We start from the raw sequence: 22,975 nt of genomic DNA on the forward strand, positions 1-22,975 counted from the left end.
ACTCTAACGTTCGGTTTCTTGATCCTTCCCATCCCCAAACTCTGCGGGTAGATCAGTGACTATTACTATATTTTGAACGAGACTCCAACCCATTGCTCTCTCTCGAGCGAAGGATTGCCCGCCTTTTTCCCCCGGGCAGGAGCTCGGCGAGGCCAGGAGAGCCGCGCACCGGCCAGGCAGGGACGCGCAGGCGTCGGGCGCCGCTGGTTGCGCATCTGGCGCCAGAGCGCGCCCCCAGCGCTGTGCCCGCCGCGACTGGGGCCGTGGGCTGGTGCTCCGGAGCGTGCCGGGCGCTCTCTCCCCGCGCGGGGGCACCAGAGCCCTCGGAAGTGTCAGGCACTGCGGTGTATTTTCCCAGTTCTCTTTTAAATGACTGCGGAAAAACAGATTCCCAGCCGCAAAAGGGAAGACGGATTCTCAGACGAGGCTTGCAAACGCCCCGCAGCCATCATTTAACTGCACCCGCAGAACAGTTACGGTTTGTCACCCGACCCTCCCGGATCGCCTAATTTGTCCCTAGTGAGACCCCGAGGCTCTGCCCGTGCCTGGCTTCTTCGTAGCTGGATGCATATCGTGCTCCGGGCAGCGCGGGCGCAGGGCACGCGTTCGCGCACACCCTCGCACACATGAACACGCGCAAGGTACGGCAGGGGAGCAAGGGCTTGGGATGCCCTACGTGGGGGTGGGCATCGCGGGGAGTGAATCCACGATCTGGGAATGGCTACATCCCGTCAGGTTAAAGGATGAGAGAAAATGACGCGGCGCCACACATCGGACAGGCCAGGGTGGCCACCGAGCATTTAGAATACGCATCAGGCGCGCTCCCTTCCCCTCACATGTCTCTATTTCCCGGGCGTGTGATGGCAGAAAACGGCAGGAAAAAGACCCACTTAGAGAGCTAGAATTGTGTTTGGAGACTCCCTTCCCTCTGCAAAAGCACCAACAGGAAGCCCCTCCAAAACCACCGATCCCCAAATAGGTGGCCCGGAATGGGGGCGGTGATCCTTGGTTACCAATGCAGAACACGTTTTGGTGTTTACAACATTTATTTATTTTTAGGATAGCTTGCCCTCCCTTTTAGGCAGGGTGGGAAAGGAGAACGCGGGGAGGGAGAAGGGAGGGAGGATTCCTATAATAAGAATCAGCGCATTTTTCAGAGCTGAACCAAGCACGGTTTCCATTTCGAAAAGGGAGACAGCCTCTACCGCGATTGTAGAAGAGACTGTGGTGTGAATTAGGGACCGGGAGGCGTCGAACGGAGGAACGGTTCATCTTAGAGGTACCTGGATGTAAATGCACACACACACACGGACACACACACGCACGCGCGTGCATGTCTACACGGCCAGGATGTGTGCGTGTGTGCGCGCGTGTGTGAACTCCCACATGCTGCTGCTGTCTGCTTCTGGCCAGTGGCACCGATGCCTCCCTCCTCCCTGCTCGCCCCCAGATTCCCCTCCCCTCCCTGGTGCTTTTGTCTGGAGGGTGTTATGGGTTTGTGTGTGTATGAGCGTGTGTGTGTTTTTGGATTTCAGACTAATTTTCTGGAGTTTCTGCCCCTGCTCTGCGTCAGCCCTCACGTCACTTCGCCAGCAGTAGCAGAGGCGGCGGCGGCGGCTCCCGGAATTGGGTTGGAGCAGGAGCCTCGCTGGCTGCTTCGCTCGCGCTCTACGCGCTCAGTCCCCGGCGGTAGCAGGAGCCTGGACCCAGGCGCCGCCGGCGGGCGTGAGGCGCCGGAGCCCCGGTGAGCAGCGCAGATAGTGCCCTCGGTCGCCTCGGCCCTCACTGTCTCCCCCTGGGGCGGCCTCGGCTACTCCCCAGGTGGGACGTGCCGCGCCACCTGCCCGCGCCACCGGCACCCAGCGGCCGTGGCGGATTCTGCAGCATCATTCGGGGGCCCCGTCGCGGAGCCAAAGCCGCCGGCAGTCTCCGCATTCCCCTTTAAAGGGTCCTTCGCCCGGCCTGTACCATGGAATCCTGTCTTGGGGACCCTTTCCCTACCTCCCCTCCCTTGGCCTCAGGCTCGAAGAGAGAGTGGGCACACTGGTGGCTCCAGCGGCGTCAGTGCCATCGCGGGGCAAGTTGATTCCTGGGCCGGAGCTGGGCACTCATCCATCCACAGTCTCCGGGCTGGGGTCGGGGTGGGGATGACGCGAGCAGAGAGGGAGAGTGCCCCAATTAGTGGTGTTGGGGGTCCTACGCTCAGTCTTACGCGTGTCTGTTTGTCCTCAGCCTCGAGGTGCATACCGGACCCCCATTCGCATCTAACAAGGAATCTGCGCCCCAGAGAGTCCCGGGCGCGCCGCCGGTCGGTGCCCGGCGCGCCGGGCCATGCAGCGACGGCCGCCGCGGAGCTCCGAGCAGCGGTAGCGCCCCCCTGTAAAGCGGTTCGCTATGCCGGGGCCACTGTGAACCCTGCCGCCTGCCGGAACACTCTTCGCTCCGGACCAGCTCAGCCTCTGATAAGCTGGACTCGGCGCGCCCGCAACAAGCACCGAGGAGTTAAGAGAGCCGCAAGCGCAGGGAAGGCCTCCCCGCACGGGTGGGGGAAACCGGCCGGTGCAGCGCGGGGACAGGCACTCGGGCTGGCACTGGCTGCTAGGGATGTCGTCCTGGATAAGGTGGCATGGACCCGCCATGGCGCGGCTCTGGGGCTTCTGCTGGCTGGTTGTGGGCTTCTGGAGGGCCGCTTTCGCCTGTCCCACGTCCTGCAAATGCAGTGCCTCTCGGATCTGGTGCAGCGACCCTTCTCCTGGCATCGTGGCATTTCCGAGATTGGAGCCTAACAGTGTAGATCCTGAGAACATCACCGAAATGTGAGTTCCTGGAGCTTTTCCTCCTTTTTCTCCTTGCCCCTAGGGCCCGAGCTGGCCAGGTGGGTAGGTCCTGGAAGTGAATGCTGTCCCAAGAGTGGGGAGAAGTCAAAGACAAGAAATGCAGGACAGGGTCATCTCTCAGTTACCTGCTGTTTCACTGGCTTGGGACTGCTAGTGCAGGGAGAAGTGTGACACTTTAGAATAAGTTTCAAATATAGATATACATATGCCGATTATATATTTATTCCTCGTGGGAAGGAACTCACTATGCTTTTTATATTTCAAAGCTCTGCTGGGTGTGCTTTAGGCTTTCAGTATGCACTAACTTAGTTTTGGGCATTTTTGTTTCATAAAGTGCTGTGTGTATGTTGTGTTAGAAGTTCCATTAATATTCACTAGAAAAGAGGTTAAAGTAATTAACTTTCCCAAATCTGTTGAAGGAAGTGACAGTCTCTCCCTTAACATCTTTTTTGAGGTTTAAGTTAACCAATTTCCCTTTTCATTTTATATATCGGATTTTGCTTAGGAGATGGCATCCAGAGATGGCCTTGAAAATGATCTGTAAGAGGAGAAGTTCTGAGTGTTGAAATGCACTCGCTCAAAAGAAAAAAATATGATAGTTGGAAGCCTAAAAGCCTGGTCTAATTTAATTTGGACTTGACTTCCCAGAGATATGATTTTGAGACCACTTGGATTATAACTCTTAATTGCCCATTGAATAATTTCCCAGGACTAGGTTGGATGATAAAGCAGTGGGTAGAACTCTGATGAAGGCTGGCTTTAGCATTGGACCTCTGTGTCCCTGGAAATGTTTGAGCTTGTTGTGGCTTGAAGAAACAGAACTGTGTATTTCTATTCTCCTTTTCTGATGCTTTGTGACAAACGCATCACCAAGCAAGAACTTGCCAGTCCTTTCTCTAGCATTCCTGTGTCACCTCTACTGGACTGTTATTGTTATCATTTTTTTCCTGAAGGATGCTGTCATTCCATACATCTCATTAACATGAGATTTTATTCATATACGTGGAAGATTGTAAGGCAAAGTTTCTCCCAGTTTTCCTTATTGTGTTTGATACTGAGATAGGCAGCCCTAAAGTGGGGCTTGGGCTGTGGCCTTCCGGTTGTCGAGTGCGCATGCATTTTTCCTTCCACAGAAAACATACAACCATGTTTCTGCCAACGTAGTTGACCAAGATAACCTGTTTTTTAATGTAAGTAAGAGACCTTCCTAGTCTCTGTTGCCTGTTCTGCTGCTGATGCTTATGGTGTAAGCCTCAGGCAAAAGGAAATGACAGCAGAGCAGAGGGGAATGTTCAGGCCTAGCATAGCTGAGATGTGTCGGGAGCAGCCAACTGTCGGGCTGAGTCCAGGGTGCTAGGATCTCTATCTTTTTGGCAAGGAGAGCAGGAGCCAAGAGCAGAGAGCAAGGGTGGATAGGGCCCCAACTGTGGTGGTCTTGGACTGGGCTGGTTGAGGCTTACCAGGCTGGTCCAAAGTCTGTGGCCTTTTGTCAGAATCTTTTTCATGAGATGGGGTGTCAGTAGTTAGATGGAGAAGGCCATATGGAATTCAGAGTGCTTCTGACTGTTTTGAGATTATGGGGAGTGCCTTCCACAGTCAGATATTGTTGTGTGTGTGTGGTGGTGCTTTTAAAATTCTGTTTTAGGTGAGAGATGCATATAATGAAGAAAGAAATAAGATAGGGCTGATCATTTTCACTTTTTCTGTTTGATAATTTTAAGGCCATGATCTGAGAAAAAGGAAATAAAACTATCTTTAAATCTAAAAAATTATTATTTCAGACCTTCCTGATCTTAGCTGCCTGACGTATATGAAATCAATTGATTTCAGCAGAGCTTTCTTATATCTGTCCTCACAATTGTTGTTGCTTCTTTTATATCTGATGGCAGGTTCCTATTTTCAGCTTTTTCAAAGTAGATTTTAAAAATATTTACAAAAGCATGTGTCATAGTTATTCATTCAATCGTGGCACTTCTAATTTCTACTCTAACTTTTTTCCCTTTTGATTTGAAAACCTCTTGGGGTTGTGGGATTGGAGAGGTATATAGGGCTAATTGTTGAGAACAGGGAATTAGGTTAGTAATATTAGTCTGGCTGGGTAGATGTGAGTCCTGAGACAAAGTATGTTTCTCTGCTCTATCTCAGCTTTGTGTGAGCCCAGCCAGTTTGTGCCCCAGTGCCTTTGTCTGTAACTCGTATGACAATACTTATTTGGAAAGTACTCCATGCAATTATTTTGAATTCTGCTTTTTTGACCTAAAAATGACATCAGTGGATGCGCTTGTTTCACTCTCATCCTTATATGACACCATCTATGTTCTTTTTCTTACATATTAATATTTGCTTGAATAGCTTTTAAATTCTTGTCCAGTGGATACCAGCTACAGTTGGAACCAAATTATACATATTTTAAAACTTTGTTGTTAGGCCCAGTGGTATTCCTAAAATAACCTGTTGTAAAGTTCTGGTTTAGTGGTATGTAGCTGAAGTTACGTGCGTCTATTTTTTAAAAATAGAAATAATGTGGTGAATAAACTGTGATTAACAACACACAACTTGCTGAAACAACGGTTTACCATATCATTCAAAAATGGTGTATCTTTTAGCATCTATATATTAAACCATCGTGCCCTTAGGGTTCTAAGAACACAAATAGCGGGGCATTAAAAAAAAATGTATAGATTAACCAAGAGGTAGGATCTTTTGTTTTGTTTTGTTTTTACATGCATGCTTTAAGCTAAGCTGACATTTTGTCTTCAGAGTCATTGAACCTATTTTATTAAAAATCTTCCCATCACAGTACCTGTTTTATATTTTTTGCCCACTAATGTGACATAACTAGATCAATATCTATCTATAGGTATGTATCACGCCTGCTCAACATCACACTGCTGAGTGGCAGCTCCTGTTATTTGGAAATGGTTATACCACAGCAGTGTTAAAATGAATTTAAACACAGTACCAATGTCATATGCAATGGAATTCAAGAGTGAAGCCTGTTGTTGGAATTATGTAACTGGCCGTTTAAATCCCAGTTGTATTAAGTGCCAAAGTGCATTGCAAAGGACAAGTTCTGTTTCACCCAAGTGGTAAAAGGCACAGTCAAAAGAAGTCATGCATTTTTTTTAGCTGTGGTAAAAAAAAATACATAACCTAAAATGTACCATCTTACGGTTCAGTAGTGTTCTGTGTATCCATGTTGCTGTGGAAGGGCATGCATTTTTATGTTGCACGTGCTTTATGAAGACTAATAGGGATCATTTTTTTGAATTTCTCCAGTGGTATTCTCTGATTTGGGGGTAATATTTGAGATCAGCCTTATATTTTTCCTCTTAGCACAACCTAAATAGAATTCAAAGCTTCTCCTATGACAGACTCTATGTGCAATTTATTGTTGGCCTGGTTAAGCAGCTGTAATGTTGTGTCATTAATACATTGATTTTGGCCCTCTTACTTTAATAAGCTTTGCCATTGCAATTAATTGTACTTAAAAAAAATCCTGGCATTCACAAAGATTCAGTGAAAGGCATCAATTTTTATTACTCTGATGTTTACTTCTCAGCCCCTCCACTGGGGGTTTTAGAACTTTGGACTGTGTCTTATATGCGTTTAAGAGCCATGTATTTAAATTTGGAGCATGGTTACATAAGCCACACTAGACTTGTTAATAAATAAGGCTGTCTAATTTACATCATTCATTATTTAATACAACTTGCAAGCTGGAGTTGAGAACATGCTGTCTTCATAGTGTAGGTATTTACAGACATCAGCTTGGCACAACCGTGTGGAGTCGTTTTAGTTTCATACCTTCAATCTCTGCAATATGGACACTTTTGTTACCCTGGGTAAAACAGTGGAAAAGCCTTGTGACCCTTTTGACCCTACTTTCTTCTACCTCCCCTTCCATCACCCATTATTTATACAGGAAAATGGGTTTGATTTTTTTCTTCTCTGAAAAGTGATATTTCCTTATGGGAATTCAGAACGCTGGAGTTAAGAGAAGAGCCTGGGCTCTATGTTATTACAAGCAAGTAATGGGAAGTTGAAGCAATGTGGTCCCAGTTCCCTAGTGTCAAGTTTAGGTCTGTTTAAGGTCTCTCACTGTTTCTATCCCATAAACCTCTGTTTGTGTCTGTTTCAATATTCCCTTATAAAGACGTTTTCTAAGCTGAAGAGTTGGCTGAACAGCTGAGAGTTGAGGTCTCTTTCTCCCTAGTAATATTCTGTATGATCTCTTTGACTATATCTAGGTCATAGGATTATAAAAACTAGTGTGTTTGTTTAGCTGGGGAAGGGGAATTGAATTTCTTTTCTCTTCTCCTTTCTTTCTTTCTTTCCTTTTTTTTTTTTTTTTTTTTTTTGCCTTGAGTGTTAAGCAAGTGCATCCAGTTTTAACTCATTGGTCATCTTGCCTGCTAGGGAAAAAAACATTATCAAACCATTATTGAATACCATAAACTGGCCTTATCCCTCTGGCTAACTTTACCACTTCTCTAGAGAGTTTCTTGTAGGTTCAAAAGCTATAGCGTAGGATGTGACATGAAAGACCTGCCCCTTGGAACAATGCCAATTTTTAGTTGCTTCTGATGCCTGTAATCAATAGGAGGATTTGGGGGAGAGACTATTGAGGCATGGCAAAGTTTTTACTTGTTTGATGTGTGTTTGTGAGAGAGAGAGAGAAAGAGAGAGGGAAGAAAAAAAACCCTGAATCTTGGATTATTTATGGTTGATCAATCATTTTTATAGTCTACTTGGTTGAGCTATTTTAAAACAAATCCCACCTCAAGCCTCAAATGGCAAAGATCTGAGCTCCACTGTGGCCTGATAATTTTAGCTCACATTTGATTGCTGATCAATCTCCATTAGAAAAGTAAAGGTCCCATATAACTGGGTGCCTTCTCACCACTTACTTTGCTCTCTGGGGTGTCCAAAGGACTGGGAAGTTATAAATATTGATCTGGGAGATGGATGAGTGAATGTGCTCGAAGTTACAAAAATCTTGCAAAGAAAAGCAATGTGTAGATACTAAGTTTATTCCTTATGTGTTTCAAAAAATAAAAATAAAAAAGCATATCATGGAAAACTGGAGTCAGGAGACCTGGAACTTCATCCTAACGTCACCACTACCCAGTCACTACCCAGTTACCTGATCTTGAAGCAGCCTTTTAATGTTTCTGGGCCTCAGCTTGTCACATGTAAACTGAGGGCTTTGGATTTGATGCTCAGACAAGTTTCTCAAGGCTCTGAAGTTCCCTGAAGCCTCAGTCACGGAGATAAGAAAGTGTATACATCAGCTGTGAAGGAAGGGCATGATACAAGGTGCTCGGGGTCTGGCAGTGTGTGAATCTGAAGACCTTTGGTGTCAGAGTGTTATGTGGAAATGTTTTCAGTGTCTGCTCTGAACTCCCTCAAACCATGTCTTTTTAAATGTGAGCTGCTAACAGGGCTAGCGGCATGTTAGTACTGGTCTGATGAGTCCAAGGTCACAGGGTCAGTGTTCAGATGGGTCACTTAGAATCGGAACCTCAGAAAGAGAAAGGGCTTTAGAAATGATCTGCTTCAGCCTCTTCTTTGCAAAAATCAAGGGCAGTGAAGAAAGTTGCCCAAGGCCGACTCATTAACAGCATTGTGGGAACTAGAAACTCTTTCTCCTAGCATCCAAATGAATGCTGGGGGCCTTTGCTTTAGGGTGCCTCCCCTCTGTTCTGTGTTCTCAAACAGACCGCCTAATTCTGGCTCATCATTTTATTAGGTTGGTGCAAAAGTAACTGCGGTTTTTGCCATTACTTTTGCACCAACCTAATAGAACCACCATAAATGGGGAGACAAGTTTAACATGGCTAAGTCTGTGCAAACTCATCTCTGTGAGAGACCAAGTAATTGAAAAGTGCATGAGCTACTGATCTGAAAGCAATCATCTTATCTTCATATAGGAAGAAATATATTTTCTGTTTAGCTTACTGTGTGTGAGTGTGTGTGTGTGTGTGTGTGTTAAATTTGAAGTGTTCCTCTTCTTTAGGCAATTCATACACAAAAAAATTGAGCTTCAGAGAAAAGCCTTCATGAGTTGGCAGCAATGAGGTATGCTAACCTTGGGCCTGCTGGGCCATCTTTGCAGATTGGCGTTAGAAGAGGGGCAGAGCAGACAGAGTGAAATGAAACCTGTTGCCCCTGGAGTCTTTGCCACAGTCGGGGGTGCTTATGTAAGTGGAGAAACCCGCAGCCCTTTCGATGAGGTCTGTGTTAGCTGCCCTGAAAGACCTGTGGCCAGAGAGTACTTATTATTCCCTGACTTCTTTCTTCCCCCTGACTTCTCAATGCCTCAAGATTGATGACCAGTCTCAGTGGCTGAGCCAGTGAGCAAACTTCAGGATTATTGGCTCCCATCCAAAATTCATCCAGCTACCATTTTATGTGTTGTTCGTGTTCTGCTCTGAGACCTTTCCAGGAAAAGCACCCTTCTGAGACATATTTTTGGTTGCATGAAGATTTGCTCCCATGGGATGTGAAGGGCCCTTTACAGACATCTGCTTATTTAGGTTTACAGCCTCACTCTGAAGAAGGTGGGGAGGTTTGGCAGCCTCTGAGGGGCTGTGAGGTTTATTAGTTTGCCTGGGCCCCTTGGTAAAGCAGAGCATAATTAGGGATAGGATCCTATCTAATGTCTCATTTAGGGCTCTGTCTACTCCAGCCTTGGTGCCCAAATTTGACCTCGAGAGCCAAGGCAATTCTAGGAGAGGTCTAGAGATTTGAATTCATGTTCACAGATTAAACTTCATGCAGTGGGAAGGAGGTGGGCTGGTGCTTCATCTTCTGTCTTCCCCACCCCTATCCTCTTCTCCTGTTCAGCTCCTGAGCAGTCTGATATATATTGTGAAGAGATAAATGATTTGGTTGCCTTTGGTAATATGGCATCTTCTTATACAAAATAAAACTGTTAATAATCACACACCATTTAGAGTTCCTTTTTTTTATGTCAAATAAGGACAAGTTACTACTTAGCATCCCATCCTTTCCTGTAATCTTCATATCCCAAGAATTGTCTACACACACACACATAGACACACACCATAATGTTGTATGTGTGTACCGTGTTTTCATCAATACATAAATCTGTGTATAAAACTCTGCCATGTGTAATTTGTTCAACTTAATTATCTTGAGTTGTAAAATTTTCTGAATAATTGAGAATGTGCTTCCCTAAACCACTATTTTAATTTTGTTTTTATCATTCTGGATGTCCCTTGGCCAGGATCTGGTTGGGCTGTCTTCTTTGAGAGAAGTACTTGAGCATTAGTGCATTGACCCTGTTAGCCGACCTGGTCACTCAGAGACCCACTGTGTCTATCTTCTGATTCTTTGACATCTTCTCAACATAAATGAACAATGTAAACAAAACTGAAAGGTATTGGAATTTTGGTTTCAACCTCTGCAATATAGTGCAATTTAAAAAGAAAGGATCTTCTCAACGCTAATCTTTGTAACAAGAGTTGTTTCTACTTCATGTACCCCAGAGTCCCTTGCTGTGAGGTGGCAGAGGGGCCTATGCCCGAATTGTCTGACTCTTGCTCACTGTGTGGCAAGTGACCTCTCTTTTCTGGGCTTGGCTTATTCCTCTGTGTGATGCATGTGTAGGGGTGGAGGGTGCTGGGCAAGAGAGCTTGACATCATAGCCCCTAGATTCCCTGGTAAGGTGTGACAAAAAAACACACAACTATGGTGAAACAAAACAAAACAAAACAAAACAAAACAAAACAAAACAAGTGTCTTTCTCCAAAGAACAAAACAAAACCCCAAACCAGAACACTGTTTTTAGTTTACTCCCAATTTTACTTCAAAACCCTGCTGCTACCACCCAAACTCAAAGAATGTTATAGATGATATTGCTCCTTGGATATTTCTTGTGTGCGTCTGGTGCTATGGCTTGAATGTTTGTATTCTGCCAAAATTCATATGTTGAAACTCAGTCACCAGGGTAGTGGTGTTGAGAGGTGGGAGTTGATTAGGACATAAAGGCAAAATGGGATTGGTGCCCTTATAAAAGAGACTCCAGAGAGCTTGTTTGTCCTTCCTGCCATGTGAGGACACACATAGAAGGTGCCATTTATGAGGAATGCGCCCTCACCAGATATGAAACCTCCCAGAACCTTGATCTTAGACTTCTCAGCCTCTAAAACTGTGAGCAATACATTTCTGTTGTTATAAATTACCCAGTCTAAGATATTTTATTTTAGCAGCCCACATGGACTAAGGTGCATGGGTTTGGCCTTTCTCTTTGCAACTCTTCAGCCTCTTTCTGTTTCTGGTGGTGTTTCTTATCCCCTTCTCCTCTGTTCCCAAATCACAGACATACATATACAAACAATCATTTGGCTGTAAACCCCCTTTAATGGATTGTAAAGAAATCTTGACTTGTGTACTTTTTTCTGGTGGACGACCTGTGGGCAGACCATCATTGTTTCAACTGAACCTGGCTTGGTAAGGTTAACACAGTGGGAAAGGCGACAAAGTATAGGAACGTGGTATAACTGAAAGGAGCCCTGGTCAGGGATCTAGGATTTTGGATACCCACTCTCTGACAGTATCGGGGTCTGGGATTTTGGTTGAGCCACTTGACCTCACCAGCCTGACTGATTTCATCTTGAACCTGGAGGCTGTGACACTCATGCATGCTACTCCTTGAAAGACTCTGTGGTTCTGAATCAGTCAGCCATGAGCACTAGTGTTTCCTTTTCTGTTCAAGAATTCACCATTGCCTCCACTCCAGGGGCAAACAAGAGCCTGCTTCAGTTCTTTTGGTGGCTAAACAGCAGAAACCTGACCTGTAGGTTTTCTTTAAGTCCAGCTCTGCCGTTGAGGCTGGATGGTTTTGCAGGTCACCAGCTTCCTGCCATCCTGGGTGACAGCCCTTCCATGGTTTCCCACCAATAGAAACAAATTTTTATTTTTTTCCCTGGGAGTAGTGTTCAAGACTTTTTCAGCCCATTCCTGGCCCACTTCTGTGGATGAGGCTCTGGCAAGTTTTCTAACTGACCTCTTTGGTTAGTCTCTGTTTTCTGTGACCCCCAAGAGCAGAAGCTTTCATGGACATCAAATCTTATTTTTCTGCTCATCAAGTTGTCTTTTCATCTTGGTGGAATAGTTTGTCACATTTCCTGATTGTCATGTAGATGGGCTGCCATCATGCAAACAGTAGTTCAGTGTCACTAGTGTTATTGAGGACATGGAGATGTCCAACAAATAGGGTACTCTGCAGAGGCAAGGAGCCCCTGAGCAGCTTATATCTAGCAAGAGACAGATGCATACACATCTAAACACTCCCAACAGTGGGAGGCATTGATGTGTAGATGGGATGTGAGTAATTCCCAATCCTTACTTCCTATGGTAGCAGTAATCCAGCTGAGTTTCATTATTTTCTCTCTGTCAAATAATTTTTGATATTCCTGGGGCCACCTCCACTCATACTGCATTAGAGTAAGCTGCAACTTGCATCTGCAACCAGTTACGATGGAAGGGCTGGAGCGCCTTTCAGCTGAAGCTAATCACTCAACCTCGAGCTTTTTTCTATCAGCAATTTTCCCTCTCTCACATACCTGTATTTTCTGTTTCTTTCTATTGTTCCACATTTTAAGATAAGAATTGAAGCAGGTTCATGTTCCTCCCATCTTAGAAAAGTTTTTCTTTAGTGTGATTCCCTCCCTCTCCTTCTGCTCCTGACTAAAGTACCTCTCCCTTCAAAGCCAGATCTTAGAAGAGTGATCTGTATTCATTATGTCTATTTTCCTATCTCTTACACCAGTCCCATTCCACTGTTTTTCAAACTCACTCCACCATAGTCCCCAGAAGCCTTCATGGGCCATATTGCTCGGTCCTTATCTTACTTGACTTCTTAGCAGAACTTGGCTTCATTTCTCACTCCCTCCTTCTTGAAACATCCTTTTCCTTTGGCCTTGGTGTCACCACACTTTTCTTGTTTTCCCTCTATCTCTGTGCATGCTACTTGTTTGCTTTATTTGTCGGTTCCCTTTTCTCTGCTCTTAAAAACAGACCTTAAAAGTTTATGTCCCTTGGGATTCTGTCCTATGGCTGCTTCACTTCCTGGGCTATCTCTGGGCTACATCACCCTCATCCATTACTTATGTTACCTTCTTTGTGCTAATGATGACCTAATCTGTTTCCCCATCAATTATCAGTGAAGACCTTTGGACTCATGTGTGCAATACCCCTCTCAGATACAGGAGAGTGTGTCACACTTCTCATTTCTAAACAAAATTTTTCATTGTTGCCCCAAACCCATTGCCAGTGTTCCCTATTGTAATAAATGGCACCATTATCCACTCAGTAATACAAGCCACAAACTGTGACTCTTCCTTCTCTGTAACCCCTACACTCATTCACATATTACGTCTTGTCAATCCATTTTCCTAAGTATTTCCTAAATCTAATTTTTAATATCTCCACTGACATTATTCAATCATTCTTTCAACAAATATTGATTGGGGTCTTCTCTATGTTGGGCACTAGCTAAGTACATGGGATATGGTGAGAAAAACTGCCCTGGTCTCTTCTTACCAGGCTTGCAGTGTGTGGGAGCGGGGGACGGGGAACAAACATCTAATAAGTACTTAACATAAAAACAATATAATTCATGCCATCATCATCTTTTGCCTAAAATGCTGCAATCGCTTCCTATTTCGCATCCCCGCCTCCAGTCTTGTCCCCTCTCTGCCCATACGCCACACTGTAGCTGGAGCGGTCTATCTGAAATGCTGATCTTATCCTGTCACTGCTTATAATTACCCTCTGGCTCCCAGTGTCTCTTAAAATAATGCCTAAAGTTGTTTATTTTTGTTTCAGTTTTTAAAGAATAGAACAAAATTGTTACTATATTGCTATATAAAGAGGCATATAACTAACTATTACATGGACCAGAATGCACAGATCAGCATAACAGTCTTTTTCTACACCAGCAGCTCTATAAAAAAGAACAAATTATAACTGGAAGCTTGCTTGGTGATCTTGGAATTAGAGCAAGGGCATTTAATTTTGCATTTAAAATGTTAAATGGCATTAAGCTAAGCTTGCCTGAGGCATCCATCTCCATAATGGGAGAGCCTTCACAAAGGGAATGTAGAACTTGAAGTACTTTGGCCCAGACTTGTATCCCCTGGATGGACACTCCTTTTCCTCTCCTTCATTCACTGCCCAACACCAATGCTGATTGATGTATTCTTTCTTTGGAAAGGTTAGTGCCTTTAACCAATGCTTCTCATGCCTGGGAGCCTTTCAAATTCCTTAAAGTGATTTTGCACATCTTCTCTCTGAAATGCATTAACTTTATTGTATGGAATTTAGCTGGTAATTATATTTTTTAAAGTAATATTTGAAAGTGATCAGAAATGCAAGCAGCGCAAAGGAGTGTACCATGAATACACTTTGTAACTCTTGTTACAAAGAGTGTACCTTCACTCTGAAGAAGTTGGGGAGGTTTTGGCAGCCTCTGAGGGGCTGTCAGGTTTATTAGTTTGCCTGGGCCCGTTGGTAAAGCAGAGCATAGTTAGGGATAGGATCCTATCTAATGTCTCTCTTAGGGCTCTGTCTACTCCAATCTTGTTGCCCAAATTCGACCTCGAGAGCCCAGGCAATTCCCTCCCACCATGTACTCCCACCCTCTAAAATCCCTCAGCTCCTCTCTCCGATAACAACCACTGATTTTATTTTGTGTCGGTCCCCTTTCAGAAATCTTTGTCTTACATATATAGCACATATATAGGTCTTTTTAGTTTGTACACAAATGAGGGCATGCTATACCCCCTCTTCTACATCTTGGTCGTTTTTCACTTAACGATGTATCTTAAAAATGTTTCTGGATAAACATATGTAACCAACCTTATTTTCTTCCCAGCTGCACAGAAATCCACTGGATGAATAGACTCTATTTAACCAACTTCTTACTGGACAACTCCAGTGTACAAGTTCTTGTGTGTACCTTCTACTTGTGTCCTCACATGGCAGAAGGCACAAGTAAGCTCTCTCTGGCCTCTCTTATAAAGGGCACTAATCTCATCCCACCCTAATGACCTAATCACCTCCAGAAGGCCCCACCTCCTAACATCACATGCATAATTTTATCTATAGGAAATGTTCCTAGAATTTGAATTGCAGGAAAATTGCAAGATATTTGTGATTTGTGTGTGTGTGTGTGTTTTCTTGTTGTTTATTTTACTTTAAGTTCCGGGATGCATGTGCAGAATGTACAGGTTTGTTACATAGGTATACATGTGTCATGGTGGTTTGCTGCACCTATCAACCTGTCATCTAGGCTTTAAGCCCCACATGCATTGGGTATTTGTCCTAATGATCTCCCTCCCCTTGCCCCCCAACCCCTGACAGGCCCTGGTGTGTGATGTTCCCCTCCTGTGTCCATGTGTTCTCACTGTTTAACTCTCACTTATGAGTGAGAACATACAGTGTTTGGTTTTCTCTTCCTGTGTTAGTTTGCTGAGAATGATGGCTTCCAGCTTCATCCATGTCCCTATAAAAGACATGATCTCATTCTTTTTTGTGGCTGCATAGTATTTCATGGCATATATGTGCCACATTTTCTTTATCCAGTCTATCATTGATGGGCATTTGGGTTGGTTCCAAGTCTTTGCTATTGTAAATAGTGCCGCAATAAATATATGTGTGCATGTGTCTTTATAGTAGAATCATTAATAATCTTTGGGTATATACCCTTTAATGGGATTGCTGGGTCAAATGGTATTTCTGGGTCTAGATCCTTGAGGAATCACCATGCTCTCTTCCACAATGGTTGAACTAATTTACACTCGCACCCACAGTGTAAAAGCGTTCCTATTTCTCCACAGCCTCGCCAGCATCTATTGCTTCCTGACTTTTTAATAATCGCCATTCTGACTGGCATGATAGTATCTCATTGTGGTTTTGATTTGCATTTCTCTAATGCAATGATGAGTGAGAATGATGATGAGCTTCGGTTCATCTGTTTGTTGGCCACATAAACGTCTTGTTTTGAGAAATATCTGTTCATATCCTTTGCCCACTTTTTTTATGTTTTTTTTTTCTTGTAAATTTGTTTAAGTTCCTTGTAGATTCTGGATATTAGACCTTTGTCAGATGTGTAGATTGCAAAAATTTTCTCCCATTCTGTAGGTTGCCTGTTCACTCTGATGATAGTTTCTTTTGCTGTGTAGAAGCTCTTTAGTTTAAGTAGATCCCATTTGTCAAGTTTGGCTTTTGTTGCAATTGCTTTTGATGTCTTAGTCATGAATTCTTTGCCCATGCATATACCTGAATGGTATTGCCTAGGTTTTCTTCTAGGGTTTTTATGGTTTTGGGTTTTACATTTAGGCCTTTAATCCATCTAGAGTTAATTTTTGTATAAGGTGTAAGGAAGGAGTCCAGTTTCAATTTTCTGCATATGGCTAGCCAGTTTTCCCAGTACCATTTATTAAACAGGGAATCCTTTCCCCATTGCTTGTTTTTGTCAGGTTTGTCAAAGATCAGATGGTTGTAGATGTGTCATGTTATTTCTGAGGCTCAGTAATATTTGTGATTTTTAAGTAAATATTGCCAAGTTGTTTTGCAAAGAGGTCACATCATTTTGTTCTCCCACAGAAACTGGGAGTGCCTGCTTTCCTACAATTAAGCCAGTACTATTTGTTGTTGAACTTTTTGTTATCAAACCTTTTGTCCTTTGTCAACCAGTTTCCTGAGAAATAGTACCTCAATTGCTGTATTTTGTGATTATGTAATTATGATTCAAATTGAAAGTCTTTTCGTATGTTTGTAAGTCATTGGTATTTTTTTTCCGTGAACTTAGCCCTTTTCTTTTTTAATTGAATTGGTGGCCTTTTCAAAAAATAATAAAATTTGTACTTCGCCTAATGTTTTGCTTGTCTTCTAATGTCAGTTATGGATTATGATATTTCTTTTTTTCTCCTCCTCCTCTTCCTCCTATTTTGTGAAGCAGAATTAAGTTTTTTTCTAGTAAAGCTTATTTTTTTTTGTTTCTATGTTGTAGATGTGGCTAAGAAGATTATTCCCTTTTCTAAGAGTATAAAATGAGCAATTTTACATTTTCTTCTACTACTTTTACTATTATATGTTTTTACTTTTAAAGCTTTTGTCTATCTAAATTTTAAAAATATATGGAATGATGTAGCAATTGTTTTATTATTTTTTTTTTCAGTATAGCCAATCAGTTTCTGGATCTTATTAGTTATGTAATGCTATCTTTCCCTCGCTAATTTAAAATAGCAATTTGGTTCTATGGCAGGACTACCTTTGTGTTTGGGCCTGTTTAGGGATCTAGCCTATTCCATTAATCAGTCTGTCTATTTACATGCCAGCATTAAATTTTATCTCCCACAGCTTCTTCTTTTTTTTTTTTTTGTCTACTTGAAGTATTAGTGTCTTACTCATCAGTCTTCTTTCAGAATTTTCAGGATGATTCTAGCATGATGATTATTCCACATGAATTTTAGGAACTGCTTGCCTAGCTCCCCTGCTTGATAGTGGTGTTTTTAACAAAGATGGCATTACACTTATATAGCAAAGGCTGACAACTTCTTATCAAGTCTTGAAAGCCCCTTGTCCTCAAATTCAAAGCCATTTCTCAGCCTCATTTCATGCCTCTACCTTTGTTTGATGCCATGATACAGCCACTCTGAGTTTTCAATTTATCTACTGAGCTATATTCTCACTTATCTTCCAGGTTGTCCTCTCTGCCTTCTACCCTGGCTAACTCCTGCTTATCTTTTAGGCCTTGGCTGTGATGTTGCTTCCTCTGCCTCTACACCTGGTCTATGTCCCCTCCACTACATGCTCTTATAGCCCCCTGTGTTTCACATCGCAGCGTAGGTCACTTAGTATCATCAGTGTGTGCCTGTGCACCTGTCTGTACACACCGTTAGGACATAAACTGCATGAAGGCAGGGACATATGGATCTTGTTTACTGCTCTTTCCTAGCATCTAGCACAATATCCTAGTTCTCTGTGTTACACAAATACACGCGGATATGCACTCATGAGCACCTTCTCCCCACCCCCATATATATACACATAAATCTATCATCTAGAACTCTAAATAAGAGTATTAGTTGGTCTCTGGGTCATCAATATGTAAATCTCTAGACATAATTTTTCTCAAGCTATCAAGTTAAGATGTTTGTTTATATAAATGACCTTTATGGAATTAAAGTGCACAGTGTTAGTTCATGCACAGCAAGAGATTGATTAATTGTGGAAAGGAAAAAAGGCAAAGCCTTGATGAGGCAGGCTGATTACATATCCAACAGGAAGGAGGGACAGCAAAGAGAGGGGAGGATGAGGGCGTTCTGCAGATGAAGAGAGATGCAGAGCACACAAGCTCAGCAACAGAGGAAAATCCAGGGGAAAAGAATCACTCCAGGGTCACCTGATCTCCAACAAACAAATAGGTCTAATGAGAAAGATTTGTGCCTTTTCTGTTAGGTAATAGCTAATAATGGATATCCTTGTGGATCAATTGCAGTTTTCCCTGCGACTGCATTTATGGGGCTTCACTTAAAAGGCAATTCTGGTGTGAGATTTCGGATGTGATTTATCCTTCTTGGAGTACGGATGATAGAGGCTGTTCATTTTTCTCAAAGAATTGCAAACATCAGGAGTATAAAAAGATAATGTGTCAGGTCTAGTTTAATGTACCATCTGATACATATACTTTTGCACTTTTGCAGTAAAAATGCATTGGGCTGATCCTATGAATGTTTCATGGGGCTTCCTTTATATTTATAAAAATTAACGCTATTAGACATTTGAGAAGTTTTGATAGGTGCTTGCAAAACTCATCAAAAAACCCAACTGATAGACATATGAGATTAGAAGACTTTTTAAAATAGAGTGGAGAAGTCTATAGGTTAATAAATTGTGTTGAATAATAAAAAAGATAATTCTTTCTTAAGATAAATAATATAAATCATATCTATTGATGTTTTATTTATTTATGCTTATATAATCAGTATATTCATAATATGTATACAAATGAAAGTGGTTTAGACTCCATGTGTATTTGAAAGTTAAATTTTAAAAAATGAATGGGAATTATGTATTTGACGGGTTTTTTTCTTTTTTTTGTGGAGACAGGGTTTCGCCCTGTTGCTCAGGCTGGTCTTGAACTCCTGGGCTCAAGTGATTCACCTGCCTTTGGCCTCCCAAAATGCTGGGATTACAGGTGTAAGCCACTGTGCCTGGTTTTGGAATGGGAATTATGGAACCAACATAAAATGTTTAACTCTGATGAGAAAAGTCTTATTTTTGGAGTTGAGTCATTGGCTCTCACGATAAGCCTAGGTGACCCTCTAGGATTTAACTTCTTGGCTGTCTCATTTGTCTCATTTGCACAAATCTTTCTCATTAGACCTATTTGTTTGTTGGAGATCAGGTAACCCTGGAGTGATTCTTTTCCCCTGGATTTTCCTCTATTGCGGAGGAATTGCTTTCCCACCAATAAAAAGTGTCGCCTGGAGCTTAAATTCCTGGTGTCTTGAGGGTACTATAGAGCCTCTTACTTACCCAGTCTACCCTAGAATCCACGTGGTCATTACCATCCTTTGATTGCATTTTGTATCTGTACACATACAGTTCAGAAGGCAATAGATACTCTGTTGGCAAAGTCATCTTTTCCCATGGGTAGCTCAAATTGAAGACAGGAACTAACTTTTATATATGCTTATATTGATTGATTGATTGACTGACTCATGCATTCATTCATTTGGTTACTCAATCAGCAAATCAGTTTTGAACACGTCTTTGCACCTGGTACTTTCCTGGGTCTTGGGTGACAAGACTTAGGCCAGCTCCTACCATTTATACCTTTTCTATGGTCTGTTTCAAGGGCACAAACAGAGCCCCCAGTCAGATGGCCCTACCTTTCTCTCTCCCCAAAACTACAAGGGACCTCATAGGCAGGTGCATGGACAGTTCGGCCTACACACCCAAACTCTATCAACACCACCATAGACATCAACCTTGGACCTCCCCCTTTCCCTTACACTGCTGTACCTGGTGTGTGCATATCCATGTCTTGGTGCACCCTCAGGAAGATGGATCCAAGGAAAAGGCCTGCTCAGGCTGTAGGAGTGGACTCAGGGTCTTTGAGTAGGGAATTCTGGGATCCTGGGGAAGGGTGAGATCCAGGAAGGAGCATCCTATTGGCTCTGTGGACTCCTTGCCTCATGTGGAAGCACTTGCTGAAGGAGAACAGAGTGATGGACTCCAAAGGACCTGGGCCCAATGCTCAGGGCTAAAGGTACCATGGACCAGGCTGATCGGCCCTTTGCATTGTGGACCTGGCCTCTGCCTCATTGTGCTTTTGTGCTATGATGATGATGCTCTGGATCAGGGCAAGTGCAGGGCATATGTCCTGGGAGTGTGTAGGGGGGTGGCCAGGCTCTTCAGATGGTTCCTACACTTCAGTGCCCCACCCTCTCTTCAGGGGCTCCATGTTCCCAACAAGGACAGAGTATACTGGATTCCTCCCCATCAAGTTTTGTGATATTATCATAGACAAAGCAGATCACAAGCAAAGCATAGATCTGTCCCCAGCAGTCAATGAGAATTGTTAAACGTCATTAGCTACCAGCTTCCCCCTTTCTCTCTTCCCCATATGGATTTTATTATTGCCCCTGAAAGTTCTGGGTCTAAATGTAATGTTTCAAGAATCAGCTAATTGTGGCTAAATACTATTATTTTTTACTGGGACCCCTGGAGGATCCTGAGATTGTAAAAACTGTGCCTGAAAAGTTCCTTTCCTCACGATGTCTTTTTTCCTGAATTGAAAAATTACTGAATATGTCAGTAGACATGCATAATGGATTGACAGATTAATTTTCCATTTTCTTTGGGAGTTTGTGTAGGGGAGTGATTCCTGTTGTAACATTGGTGGGTTAAGGGCTCCGCTAGGATGTGTGGTCTGCCACTGCTACTTTGGACTAGTAACTAAAGCTTTCATGTCTCAGTTTCCCCATCTGGAAAAGTGGGCAATAATAGAAAAATAGAAAAGCATTACTGTGAGGTTAAAGTGAGCTGATGCATGTAGAATGCTTATAACAGTGCCTGACACACAGTTTGCACTCTGCTGTTAGCTTATATGTGTGCGCATGTGTGGAGCTATCTTCAAATATGATTCAGAGGAAACTGCTCTGTGAGGTTGGGAGGACTGAAAAGCAAAAGACTCTGCCTTGAGCATGACACTGAACAGCCTGAGGCTAAAAGGACAGATGTAAATGGCGCTGGTTCCCTTATGGCAACCTTTGCATGCCCTTTGGCTTATCTGTGCATTACTCTCATCCTGTAGGACCTGGTGTGCTTAGCTGATTGGGACATTAACCATTCGTGTGCTGAGCAATCACAAGTGAGATTTCATGACTGTTATTCAGGTCATTGTCTTTGTTCTGTGACTTTGGTTTCTTCGATGGTCCTGGTCTATTTTATTCATCAGGTTGTTTATTAACAGTCCTCCTGGACTCTGGGATTGTCAGTCATTTTCTCTTTTATTTTTCTCCATTTTCTCTTTTAACTGTCCTTTTCACTCTTTAGTTGTAAGGCCTTTAAAACATAGACATCTTATCCTTTTTTTAAAAAAAGAATTGTAGTGAAACACACATGACATAAAGTTTGCCATTTTAACCATTTTTAAGTTCATATTTCAGTGATGCTCAGTACATCCACGTGTTGTGTAACCATCACCACCATCCATTTCCAGAACTCTTTACACCTGGAATAATTGAAACTCTGTACCCTTCAAACCATGACCCCCCATAACCTTACCTCCCACTAGTGCCTGGCAACCACCATTCTACTTTCTGTCTCTATGAATTTGACTGTTCTAGGTACCTCAAAAATGTACATCTTTTTGAACAGTAATATATCCCTTGAATTAAAAGCTTTTTTTTAAATAAGATATTTGTTTAGGACTTTTACAGCTATTCATGCTTTCCTTTTGCAAAATAACTTACTTATTGTGGCCTTACACAACCACTATGATTGGAATTTCTTTCCACTAGCATCTTTGCAGTTTAACTCCAAAGAAAGTAATCTCTAGCCATCTATAAAAATGACTGAAGGTTAACATGAGAAGTGAAATGCTGAAGATAAAATGGGAAGTGTCCCTGAATTTCACTCCCTTTCCTTACTCCCATAGCCTATAAATGTTGGCTGAAAAATTGTGCCAATATCAAAACAGACCTTCATAGAGATCCTAAAATTTTACCACTGGAATCATTCTTCTCTCTTGACATTATGCTCATTTTTCTCTTTGCCGTGCTTGACCTATCCTGAAGCTGGAGAAGAAGTATTAGTTCCAAAAATTTTCTTCATGTGAAATGATTTGTCCTGACTGGAGGCCAAGAGCTTTCAAAACTGTGTTCTGCTGTGATTCGTGCTGACTTGAATGCTTTTTAGAATTCTTACAGTCCAGGCGAATCACTGGAGATTCTTCTTCAAGAGTCATAAATGGGAAATGTATTGGCCTGAAAGAACAGGGAAAGAGGAAAAGACATTTTAAAAAATGATAATTTATTACAAAAAAAAAAAATTAGCTGGGCGTGGTGGCCGGTGGTGGCAGGCGCCTGTGGTCCCAGCTACCTGGGAGGCCGAGGCAGGAGAATGGTGTGAACCTGGGAGGCGGAGCTTGCAGTGAGCCAAGATCACGCCACTGCACTCCAGCCTGGGCGACAGCGTGAGACTCCATCTCAAAATAAAAAATAAAAAAAATGATAATTTATATGTTAGATTGAAGTTTCAAGATTTTACTTTTTAATGAGCATTCACTCTGAAATTTTAATAAATCATAGATGAAACTACTTACTAACCCATTTCTTGAAAACAACTAGTATAGAGTAATTCTATAGTGTCAGCATATTGTACATAAAGACCATTTAATTTTTATGGAATGAATGTTAAAACTGTCACAATCAGTTTTTCATCAGTATTTGAATAACTATTTGAATTTTAATTATTTTATACAATAAAATTAATAAGGTAAAAATGAGGGATGAAAGAATTAAAGACAAGAACTCCAACTAACCCTAATGGTTGGCATAGTTGCTGTAACTGAGTGCAACATTTGTCCCCAA

The 22,975-nt window shown here is 42.7% G+C and overlaps 1 protein-coding gene across 18 annotated transcripts in view; it reads left to right on the plus strand.

The window, feature by feature from the left end:
- Positions 1-22,975, plus strand: part of NTRK2 (neurotrophic receptor tyrosine kinase 2) — a 358,176-nt gene continuing 335,201 nt past the window's right edge. For 6 of the 18 annotated variants that reach the window (XM_001135326.5, XM_001135401.5, XM_009456797.4 and 3 more), the window contains exons 1-4: positions 252-641; positions 1,158-1,279; positions 1,536-1,744; positions 2,233-2,816. In XM_001135326.5, the coding sequence (XP_001135326.1) occupies positions 2,605-2,816 (212 nt within the window). In that variant the 5' untranslated portion in view covers positions 252-641; positions 1,158-1,279; positions 1,536-1,744; positions 2,233-2,604. Of the gene's footprint in view, positions 642-1,157; positions 1,280-1,535; positions 2,078-2,232; positions 2,817-3,946; positions 4,028-22,975 lie in introns of those variants that run through there. The other 12 variants (XM_063787833.1, XM_016961048.4, XM_054658055.2 and 9 more) reach the window with 6 other exon arrangements.

Source organism: Pan troglodytes, chromosome 11 (genome assembly GCF_028858775.2).
Source record: "Pan troglodytes isolate AG18354 chromosome 11, NHGRI_mPanTro3-v2.0_pri, whole genome shotgun sequence".
Taxonomy (NCBI): domain Eukaryota; kingdom Metazoa; phylum Chordata; class Mammalia; order Primates; family Hominidae; genus Pan; species Pan troglodytes.